This window comes from Sorex fumeus, unplaced genomic scaffold (assembly GCF_029834395.1).
Source record: "Sorex fumeus unplaced genomic scaffold, SorFum_2.1 ptg000006l, whole genome shotgun sequence".
NCBI lineage: Eukaryota > Metazoa > Chordata > Mammalia > Eulipotyphla > Soricidae > Sorex > Sorex fumeus.
Genome location: NW_026606063.1, coordinates 12,493,015 through 12,505,464, shown reverse-complemented (window position 1 = coordinate 12,505,464; position 12,450 = coordinate 12,493,015). Strand labels below are relative to the sequence as shown.

At 40.4% G+C, this 12,450-nt stretch overlaps 1 protein-coding gene across 6 annotated transcripts in view; it reads left to right on the top strand.

Annotated features, from left to right (window-relative positions):
* Positions 1 to 12,450, top strand: part of NCOA1 (nuclear receptor coactivator 1) — a 227,458-nt gene that overhangs the window by 154,886 nt on the left and 60,122 nt on the right. For all 6 annotated transcript variants that reach the window (XM_056128705.1, XM_056128714.1, XM_056128695.1 and 3 more), the window contains exon 11: positions 5,455 to 5,595. In XM_056128705.1, the coding sequence (XP_055984680.1) occupies positions 5,455 to 5,595 (141 nt within the window). The remainder of the gene's footprint in view (positions 1 to 5,454; positions 5,596 to 12,450) is intronic.

Below are 12,450 nucleotides of genomic sequence, written 5' to 3'. Positions count from 1 at the left end.
AGAATGAGACCTGTTTTGGCATATCAAATACGCCATGGGGAGCTTGCCAGGCTCTGCCCATGCGGGTGGGATACTCTTGGTAGCTTGCCAGGCTCTCTGAGAGGCATATATATATATATATATGCATATATATATATATTTCCCTCTATGATTTGTTGTTTACTGTCTGAACCCCATCAAATATGATGTGGTAACTATGGAAAATGGGTAGGGAGTGTCTCATGATGTGTCTAGGGTTGTGTTCACTCATGTGAGGCTCGGCCCGAGCATGTGGAAAGCAGCCTGGAGCATGGCGGCGATTGGGTAGTGGAGGTCAGCTGCTGGGGCTGGGTCCCTTGGGGCAGGGAGGACTCTCACCCACCCCCCTCTGGGGCGCCCCGAGTGAAAACAGCCTGGCGCAGAGTCTGGTGGCATGGTTATGGGAGCCTCATTTTATGCTCCCTTCCGGGAGAAGCAGGCATGAGTTCTGGAGGGTGGCCGATGAGATTATCTGGCACTGGCTGGGCGTGGCTTATGGCTGTAACCCCTGGGTTGCCGAGACTGGGGGAAGCAGGCAGAGGATCTCTGCTCCTGGGTCCCACTGAGCCCAGATTCCAAGGTCACAAAGTTCCGCATTACCTGGGTTCCGTGGGATTTCCCTCATGCGTGAGGCTCGACCAGAGCATATGGAAAGCGGCCTGGAGTGTGGCGGCGGTTTGGTAGCGGAAGTCGGCTGCCGGGGCTGGGTTCCAAAAACAAACAAATAAAAAGTGAACAGAGAAGGTTTGTCATCGTGTCTGGGGATCTGATTTAATTTCTCATGTATCGTTTTCACTTATTATTAGGTATATGTGTATAGCTTACATCTCTCATTTTAAAATGTGGATAACTTGAACTATATTTTTAGAGGTCAACATTTTAAAAATAACTTCTACTCAATTTTTTTGAGTAAAGAGTAAAGTTGTAAAAGTTTTGTTTTATTTTTTACTTTTCCATTATTTATACATCCTGTCAGAACAGTTACTAGTGCAGAATATCTGACGTTCCTATATTGTGTGCTTTAGTCTTGTGATTCTAAAGATAAACACCGAACTTCTCTGACTAAAGAGCAGATGGAGATAAATTAGCACAACATGGAATAGAGTAAAGAGAGTGGCTAGGAGCCTGGAGATATGGCCCCTGCGTGCCTGGGGATCAGTTTCCATCCATTTCTTTCCTGCCTCTTCTCAGCCAGCCACATTCACAGCCACATTCCTTTCCTTTGTGCATCAGTATAAAGCACTGACAATTTTTTATGAATCCTGAATGAAAACCAAAAATATTACTGGAAAGAGGAAAAGAGTCCTTTGAAAAATAAAATTGCCCTTTGTATCAATAAAATCAAACCAGGGCCATGAGATAGCAGAACAAAGCCCTGCTGAAAAGGGCTGGTGGTCAGATCACAGAACACATACAGGTAGTGAAAGTCCTGAGCGCTGAGAGGACCACTTAGGGATGTGGTTTCATCTTTTCTTTATATTGCATTCTACAAATTTAATCCCAAATTTCATTGTGTTTTTAAAAGGCTGCATGTTGCATGGTCCTATGGAACAATGTGCCACTGTTAGTTTTATTTCTGACCAAGGACCCACCCAACAGTAACATGTTAAATATGCTATGTATATAATATATATATATATATATATATATTAGCGAAGTGACTGGAAAGCTCAGTTGCCTGGAGCAAATGGTAAATGCCTTGCGTGCAAGGGGCCTAGATATGGTCCCTGATACCATAGTTCCCCACACAGTGCCAGTTGTAACTCCAAAGCATTGGATCCAGCAATCGTTCTTAAGTACCATGAAGTGTGGCCCAAAAGTAAATAAAAATTAGCCAGGGAGATTGCTCAAAGGGTTTGAGCACATACTTCGCATGTGGAAGCCCCACATTTGAACTCTAGCACCATGTGGCCCCTAAATACCTAGAGGAGTGGTCCCCAACCACTAAGCCCAGGAGCAGCCCCTGAGTACATTCAGTATGACCCAAAGGCCAGATAAAGCTATAAACATAAAATATTGAGCTCTGGGTCACCTGCTGACTATGAATCTAAGGGAAAGCTCAGAGATGATAAAATCCAACTTGCCATCTTAAACTTGCCAGAAAGGTGACTTCTCTAAAGCTGAGCACCTGATCGCTGAGTACAGACATCTGGTGGCTCAGGTCCAGAACATTTTATCTTCCATCACTCTCTAAGCACTTTACGTGGGCATTACTCTACACATTTACTACACAAACAGTAGCCAAGTCTCTCTCTCTCTCTCCCTCTGTCTCCTTCTTCTCTCTCTCTCTCTTCTCTCTCTTCTCTCTCTTCTCTCTTTTTTCTCTTATTTTCATTGTATTTGCCATTTTGTTACCATCACAGACAATTTAGTCAATTTTCTCCCCTCTAATTTCTCCCACAATTTCACACTCTAGGTCTTTTGTGGTCCAAGACTGACACAGACACATACACACATGTGAAGCTGCATGTGCACACACACACACATGCCTCCCTTAATCACCGCCTTTCTTTTGGAATGTGGTGGAGGATGGTGCTGGGGTTGAAGCCAGGGTCTTAAACATGCAAGTCAGGTGCTGACTACTGGGCTACACCCCCATCCTCACTGCTTTTAGGGATGCATGAGGCCAGAGAGAGACTAGGCACATGTCAAGCCTGTGCAGAGCCCTGAGTTTGATCCCCAGGATCAAATTCTCCACCCCACAACCAGGTGTGGCCCTGGTGCCTTCCCACCCTCTGTCCCCCAGCACCAGTGGGAATATCCTGGAGCTTCTATCTGGATGTGACCCTCTTTTGAAAATGTGGAGGCATAGTGAGAAAATGGAAGACTAGGAAAAAAACATACCAGCCATGTAAGGAAGAGGAAACATGAATAGTAAATAAACATGTGATATACTTAGCCTCATTAACTGGGGCGGAAAAAACTCTTACACCATAGCCTTTTTCACGTTCTAATTGTGAAATATAAAGAATCCAGATAATAAAATGATGGAGAGGCTGGCTGTTGGATTAGATGAAAATTTATCTGCGGGTTTAACGTCGTATCATTGGGCAGTCACATCACCTATCACCTGCAGTTCTGTTCCTACATATTCACATGCACTGTGGAAAGCAAAAGATGTTCTTAGCAACTTGATTGTAATGACAAAAACCTGGGAATTATTTGGGTGCCCACTGAAAGATTATGAGAAGCAGAGGGATATGATAGTTGAGGGTTCACACTGATGAAATGGTGTTGATAATGTACAAGTTCTGAAAATCAATAGGAAGTTTATAGGTTTTCTTTTTATTAATCTAATCTTTTAATGTATGTGTGTTATTTATGTATATATCTTATTGTTTTGTGTGAACATAAGATTACATTAAAAACAGAAAGTAGAGCATAGAAATTTAAACAGGATTGATTGACCATTGATTATTTAAGGAATAACTTGGACCAGGGGGAAATACAGGGATTGAGGGGCTTCCCTTAGGGGGCCAGAGTGATAGAAATGCAGGTAAGAGTGTTTGCCCTGCATGTGGCCAACCTTAGTTTGATCCCAGTATCCCATATGGTCCCCCAGCAACACCAGAAGTCATCCTGAGTACAGCCATGTACACCCTGAGCTTCACCAGGTGTGGCCCAAAAGCAAGCAGACAAGCAGAAACAGAGGGGCTTGCCTTATATCCCACAACTCCAGTTTGAATCGTTGGTCCTCCAAGCACCACTAGTTTCACTCCTGAGTACAGAGCTAGGAACAATCCCTGAACACTGCCTGGTATGACCTAAACACACACACACACACACACACACACACACACACACACACACACAGAATTACTTACGTAGTTCTTCAGTGGCTATTTAGGAAATGTGTTCAAGGATGGTACCCCTTTTTATAAAACAGATGTTCTCTATATAGATTGCCTGGCAGTTTGTGTGTGTGTGTTGTGTGTGTGTGTGTGTGTGTGTGAAGCAAGATAGTTTTTATTGAAATTTATTTAGAAAGATGTGAGGGGAGAGAAAGAGAAAAGTATGTGTTCAAGAGAGAACACAGGCTTCTTCGGAGTGGAAATAGACAGGCAAAGAAGCAGAGAGACACACAAGCGAGATTACACGTTCAAGGGAGAACACGGGCTTGACGAGAGAACCTGCCTGGCCAGCAGTTTTTTTTTCCTTTTTTTTTATAAATTTATTTATTGAATCACCATGAGAGCAGTTACAAAGCTTTCGGGTTTAAGTCTCGGTCATACAATGATGCAATACCCGTCCCTTCACCAGTGCACATTTTCCACCACCAAAAACCCAATATACCCCCCATCCCACACCCTCCCCCTACCTGGGGGGCAGATGACTTCCACATTACTCTCTCTCTACTTTGATTACATTCAATATTTTGACACCAGACCCACCATTATTATTTGGGATTTTACCCAACACTCAGATCTGCCAAAAAGGCAACCGTGGACAATTTGTTTTCTATTGCTGGTTATGAATAACATATGATGTTGCGCGGCCGCAGTAGTGGTCACGCAATTTTGGAATTCTGAAATTTTAACAATTAAATCTGGAGGAATTTCTGCCAAAATCTGCTGGGTTCCAAGATTTGTTCCCGAGTCTCTGGGATCATGGCCGTTGAGCAGCTTGATCAGGAACCTGAGAGGTTGTTTGTGGGTGGTGACCCGGAGTCTCAGTTGGGGCAGGGAGGAAAGGGCCGGCTCCACCCCCATCCTGTGAGGCCCCACGTGTCTCGTGACTGTGGGCCCAAACCTGACTGTCCAATGGCCTCTGGAGGATGGTGGCCTCCGAGCCACCAGGGAGAACAGGCCAAGGCATGACACCTATTCCCACCTGGGGTGCTGGCCAGCAATTCTTAATGTTCTTATTTATCTTTCTCTGATTTGACTTTTGTTGCTTTCATTCTTTATTTCCTCTTTAATGCAATGTTGCCTACAGTTGAAGATGAGGTAGAAGAAGAAAGACTCACTCTCTCATATTCTCCTTATTTGGTTATTTGAAATTAATTTAAGCCAAAATCATGTACCATATATTATATATTTCATCTCCATCTCTCCCCAGTAAGTGTTTCAGCCATTAGTACTATACAGATCCCCAAAGCAACATGTTAGTCTTATTACTTTCAGTTCTTTATGGTATGACTTCAATAACAGGAGTTGTTTTTGTGTTTTTTTCTTGGTGATGTTGAATTTCAAACCCAGGAACCCATCCGTGCAAGACAGGTGCTTTGTTGTTGACTTACAGGTCAAGCTGTTAAATTTATGTCTCAGATATATTCCACTACCATGTACAATAAAAATTCATCATGCTTTAAAAAAATGTTTATCTTTTAAGCATTTTGTAGTAGAGCAGGTTACTTCTTTGATGCTGTTGCTTTAAGATACGGATGATTTGTATCAAGAGGATTTCATTCACATAAGCTTCTCATTCTTTATTTAGGTAAAATCATCTCCATTGATACTAGTTCCCTGAGAGCTGCTGGCAGAACTGGCTGGGAAGATTTAGTGAGAAAGTGCATTTATGCTTTTTTCCAACCTCAGGGCAGAGAACCTTCATATGCCAGACAACTGTTTCAAGAAGGTAAAGTTGTCTCTCAATTATTCTCATTAACTTTGCTTAATATAAAGTGATTTATATATAACTTATGGCTTGATAAGTATTTTCTCCAAATTAGTTTTTGCAATAATGTTTTAGGAAAGGAAGAAATGGGTAAGCAAAGTAATTCATGAGTGAATATCCCTGAAATTTGGGATGCACATTTTAAGGACAGGAGCTCATGTGGTGGTCACTCGCTCATTCATTCTCCATTCATTCAGCGGACATGCTCCACAAACAGAACACCATAATGTGCAGGGATGCCGGTTACCGACAAAGCAGGGCTTTCAGCTTGAAGGAGCGCAAAATGTATTAGGAAAAGACATGACAACCTAATGATGTGTGTGGCTGAGGCTGTAATCGAGGTATAATCAAGGAAGATAATAAATGGATGTGAACTCCGAGAATCAGGGACAGCTTCAGAGGAAGTGATTATCTTTGTCTGGCTTTTAAAGATGGTTCCCAGATCAAGAGCAGGCCACAGGGTTTCTGGGGTAATAGAGCAGATCTGTCCTGCATGTTTGCTTCATGATTATTATAGTACTGTATCTCCTCAGGTTGAAGTCTTAAGTCAAAATCTATGTAATGTGCAGGGGAGATGGCTACAAGGTCTAGAGCACATGCTTGGCATGGAGTGCCCTGAGTTACATCCCCAGTACCACACAGTCTCCTGAGCACCTCCAGGAGTGACCCTCCTGCCCAAGCACAGAGCTGGAAGTAGCTCCTGAGCATCACTGGGTGTGCCCCCCCCCCCCATGAGTAATCTAATAGCTGCTTCTGTGTCATAGTCCTCTGAGGATATAAAACAAATACACTACCCTTCAGGAACTTAGCAGTATCATCAGAAGCGTAGGCAAGTTGTCTAAGAGTTAAGGCTAGAAAGTACAGAGATTTAGAGTTAAAGGGTTTTGATGCATTTTTAACATGTCGTCATCTAATTATGGTAGCCTAATATGAGCTGTTCCTTTCCCAATGTAATTTATTCTCCAAACTCCGAGTAAATCATTTCTTTCTTCTTTTATTACTTTGGTTTTGGAGCACACCCATGTGTGTTCTGAGACTACTTACTCTCTGCAATGCTTTGGTGATCTTGTGGTGCTAGGAGTTGAATTTATTATGTACTCATCAGGCCCTTAAGGCATCTGTCTTACCCCTCAAATTCTTATTTTTTTGTGTCGGGGGGCCCTGACTTTGAACAGGGTTTTTTCCTGGCTCTGTGTGCAGTGATTACTCTTGCTGGTGCTCAGGGGATTGTACCCAGGTCAGCAGCATGCGAGGCAAGTTCCCTATTTGCTGTACTGTCTGTAACCCAATAAATTGTTTCTTTAGAAGAGTCTTTTTGTATGCTATTCCTGAATTCCAGTTTTAAAATATTTTTATTATTCATTGCCCTTCTTAATTTTCACATTATTCCATAATGGTGGGTTCCCTAAGTTTATAGGTGATACTCCATTTGTTGCTTTTGAGGTCAGCTGCTTCCTAATGATGTATGGAAGATAGAGGTGAATTCTTTTTTCTGGAATCCATATATGTGACCCTCCCATTACTTCTCAACAGCTTCCCTCAGACTAATAGTACTCCCATAGGCCCTTGATTTGACATTTTCCATCCCCAGAGGTGGTGTTTAAGTGGATAGATAGAATCAAGAATCTGTTTTTTCATTTAGCCAGGCAATCTGGAAGTGTAGTTAGGCTTGGAAATTATTGCAATAAGCAACTACAGCATTCTGTGGATGCAGACTTTGCTTTTCCCTCCTCCACAAGTGGCACTTGAGTTTTGCATAACATTAAGACAGAGCACTATTTCCACTCCTTGCCTTAAGAGCTGAAGTATTTGATATTCTGATTTTCCCCTTAACTTTGTAAATTCAACCTCCAAAGGCTTCACTTAAAAGGTTTTTATTTTATTTAATTTATTGATTTATTTTTTGGATTTTTATTAGTGAAACACCATGAGGCACAGTTGTAGATTTACAAATTTTTGTGCTTGGGTTTCAGTTATACAATGATCGAATACCCATCCCTCCACCAGTGCCCATTCTCCACCACCACTGATCCCAGTATCCCTCCCACCCCCCAAGCCCCCCATCCCACCAAAAAAAAAAAAGGTTTTGATTTTAATCTGAAATTTATGTACATCCTACCAAGGCAAAGAAGATCTAGATGATCTCATCTAAATGGCTAGATTCTCATCCATGTAAGCCACAGATTAAAGTACATATCTCTAAGCCAATAGAATTCTGCATAAGATAGATTTATTCAAATGTAATAATTAACATCGGAAGTAATTCCACAATCACACTTGGAGATTTGAATATTTTTCTATAAGCAGTGATGAAGTAGGAAAAATATAGGGTAAAACAGGGCCAGGAAATAGCTTAAAGGGCTGGATGAGGCACATGTTTGTACACAGGATCCCTGGGCTTGATCACCGGCACTGCATGGTCATCCAAGCTACCAGCACCGTCAGGTGTCAACCCCCACTCCCTAGCCTGCACCCCCCACCCCCATGGAAGATCCAAAAAGCCATATCCATTACCTTTTGGTGAACTAATACAGGACTGAATTAAAACAGAACTTTATACTGAATATCTGCACCCACATTTTTTCAATACTTATGATTGTATTTATTATGATAGATTGCATTCTTGAGCCATTATACAAGTCAATAAACTTAAAAAGATAAAAAATCATATAGACTTTTATCTGATCAGTGGACACAAGTTAGAAATCAATAAAAGTAAGGTAGCACTGTAGCACTGTCCTCCCATTGTTCATTGATTTGCTCAAGCAGGCACCAGTAATGTCTCCATTGTGAGACTTGTTGTTACTGTTTTTTTGCATATTGAATATGTCACAAACAGCTTGCCAGGCGGGATACTCTTGGTAACTTGCCAGGCTCTCAAGAGGGGCAGAGGAATCAAACCCAGGTCGGCCGCATGCAAGGCAAACACCCTACTCGCTGTGCTATAGCTCCAGCCCAGCTGGTAAGGTAGAAAAGTAAGGTAGAGGGTAAATAAACAAGATACTTTAAGTTAAGAAATATTTATAAACACTTTTAAAATTACAAAGAAATTTATAAAAATATACCTTGGGCTAGAGACCAATGAGAATAAAGCATTCCAAACTTTATGAGATTAAAATTTAAAATAAAATAAAATAAAAATATAAAATATAGGGCTGGAGCGATAGCACAGCGGTAGGGCGTTCGCCTTACAAGCGGCCAACATGGCCGACCCGAGTTCGATTCCTCTGCCCCTCTCGGAGAGCCCGGCAAGCTACTGAGAGTATTCGATATGCCAAACACAGTAACAACAAAATATATATATATATATATATATAAAATGTGTCACATATGAAGGGAAACTAGTTAGCAAAGAAACAAATCAGTGAAGAGATAGAACATCTTTCCCTGTTCTTCATTTCTTGATGTCCTGTTTTTCCTCTGGCCTCCTTTTTCACGTGCTTTGTGACAGGGATCCAACCCAGGGCCTCACCCACATGAGCCTTGTAGAAAACTCTTGAATGTTTTCTCAATTTAAGTGGTTCAGATTTTACATAATTCTGATTCTGGTATTAGATTTTAGACAACTTACTAAATAGCTGGTATGAAATAAATACATCTTTATCCGATATTTTATATTCAGCAGTGTTTAGTGTCTTAAGAAAAATGTGGTCCTTAGGCCTGAGAGATAGTAAAGAGCTTAAGGCACTTGTCTTGCATGCAGCTGATCCTAGCTCAGTTCCTGATGTGGCATATGGTTCACCAAGCTTTACCGGGAGTGATCCGTGAGCACAGAGTCAGAAATAATCCTTGAGCACTGCCAGTTGTAACCCAAAAATTAAAGAGAAAAGATGATCTATTAAACAAACAGAAATTTCTTGTTAAAGAGGTTGACCTGTTGAATTAAATTCTCAAGTGAAGGTCCAGTTATCTTAACAAGTTCCAGTAGTGATGCTTAATTTAATATCAGGAATGGAGAAACTTACAGCTGGAGCGATAATACAGCAGGTAGGGCATTTGCCTTGCACGCAGCTGACTCAGGTTCAATCCTTGGCATCCCATGAGGTCCCCTGAGCACCAACCCCCTGAGTATCACTGGATGTCACCCAAAAAGCAAAAAAAAAAAAAAAAAAATGAAAAAAAATGAAAAGGATGGAGAAACTTGAGAATTTGCCTTTTCATTTTTCCTGTTGCCTCTTCACTTAGGGAACATGTTAAAAGAGTAAAACAAATTCTGCCATTATGTCTTTTTTTGTGTATAAAATTATTTGAAAGTTTATGAAACGTTATAGTGATTTATATTTAGGTAAGAAAATTTTATCTTTTGTGTCTTTTCCCTGTTTATTAACCTCCTTTGGTATAAACTCCTGTAAAACCTTTGCTACTTAAAAATTTTAAGTTCTTAACAGCTGCTTTTGACAGTGACAGCTGACCAACAGCTTAACATTTTATTTTTGATAATCAAATTTTAAAATACATTTCAGCCAAAGAATATGTGGGAGAGTCTAGTTTCAACTAATAGAATCAGTGGCTCCGCATTGAGATGGGGGGAAATCAATGGGTATCAGGATAAGCTAAGAAATTGTTTTCAGTGGGAGAAAAATTGTGCCTGTATATAAAGGGTACCAAGGTTTTATTCTATCCAGAACCATTGTTGTTGTCTTAGTTAATTTGGGAAAGGCGTCTCCAAGTGGTACTCAGGAAGCCAAGAGAGCCTCTCCAAGAGATTTTTGTCTGAACTGGTGCTGAGGGCCTTCAAGGCTGCCTCCAGAAATGCTCCAGAACCCTGTGGTTCTGGGGCTCTTCTAAGGTCTGTCCAGTCCCTAGAACCATTGTTTTCAAGACAGACTAGGATACACTGTTTCTCAACGATCACGAAGAAGGGACTGGAGCAACAGCAGAGCAGGTAGGGCGTTTGCCTTACACGGCTCACCCAGGTTTGATTCCCACCATCCCATATGGTCTCCTGAGCACCCCAAGGAGTAATTCCTGAGTAGAAAGCCAGGAGTAACCCCTGGACGTTGCCGGATGTGGCAAAAAAAAAAAAGAAAAAAGAAAAGAAAAAAATCCCTAAGAAGATGCATCTAGAACTATTGTGAAAGCAGATTTCTAGACACCTCCCACATACTGACCTGAATCAGAGTTCATGGTCTAAGATAAAGTTTTCTTACAGAGAAATTTGGAAAACAGAAATCTTAGTTTTAGATGATACTAATAAATATAATAATTATAATTTGTGTTTGATGCTCTGTACGGTTTTCAGAGAGATTCTGGTACCCACTGGGAGTTCATAAGACATATTTAAGATATTCAAGTTTCAAATAAAATTGGGGGGAAAAAAGATATTCAAATTTCTAGAAGTTTCTACAGTAAATGTGCTTGTTCATCTTTGGTGTATTTTTCCTCAGTACTTTTTTTTGTAGCACAGGAAAAATACACCAGAGAAATCACTTACAGAGATTAGTAATCTGGGAAATATTGATAATCTAGAAGTTTGTGGAATTTTAAATTAGTGTTAATGATTAAACGTTCTTTCTTGTCTTTAAAAGATGCCCATGATAATTTTGCTATATTAAAAAGTATGCTAAGAAATTGAGCACGGCATATATAATATGATCTCACTCTTGAATATTTGTCCAGTTCTTCAAGTTTAGCAAAATGTTAACAGTGATATATTTGATAGTATTATAAATGACTTTACTTGCTATTTGTTCATTTCTCTACTATCTTAACCACAAAACAACATTGTTTTTATTAGAAAGATCACAAGACTTAAGTTTACAGAGTTAATACATTTATAAGCATTGCCATAAAACATAAGTAGCTATAGATAATGATCAACCACAATGTTCTTTGAGATTTGTATAATATATTAATTCCACAGTCCATATAACAGGGTTAACTGAAAGTTTTTTTTATGCCAAACTCCATTCAGAAATGTTCAATGGAGTTTATTTTGTTCCTTTTTCCAAAAGTTTAATAATTGAACAGAATTTACTCTTTGGTAATTGAAATCTTAGAGCAACTAAGAGTATTTTTTTCCTTAAATTTGTTTTAAATTGTATCCTTTCAGAATATATCTAGGGTTATATTTTTTTTTAAAAAAAAGAAATTTCTGTCACTGTACTCTGCCCCACATTTTATACCTGATCATTGGGGAACATCAGTCGGTCATCTTTATTGGGTTTATCTCACTGATACTGAGCCAAAAGCCCAAATACTCTACACCTCTACTTAAGAAACCTTCATTTCCTTTGCCATGTATCTCTGTTGAGGCCTTATCTGAGAGAAAACAAAAACAGTTTTAATATTAAAGATTCTTTGAAAGATTTATGAGTTATCAGTAATGCCACATCAATAAAATCCCTCCCACTAAGCATTCTGAAGATTTTAGAAATGGGTGGAGGAGCCAGGTATCAAAATACTAGCTGGCAAAAAATAGATGAGGGGGAAAATGCAAAAACCTATGATTAAGATGGGATTCCAGATGATAGTTTATAAATCATAAAACTGACTTATGGACTAAGGCCTTAGGACATGACTCAGTGGTAGAGCGCTTGCCTTGCTGAGGTGCTTTCTTCCACCCCGGGAACCCCCCCCGCCACACACACACATACACATACATTCACTAATTTAAACCCCCTTATGGGAATAATTTGATGCACACAGCAGTATTTTACCCAACTAGGTCTGTAAAATATTATAACTCTCATATGTCTGAATTCAGAATATCATTGACAAATTATTAGCACAGCGGGTAGGGCGTTCGCCTTACAAGCGGCCAACATGGCCGACCCGAGTTCGATTCCTCCGCCCCTCTCGGAGAGCCCGGCAAGC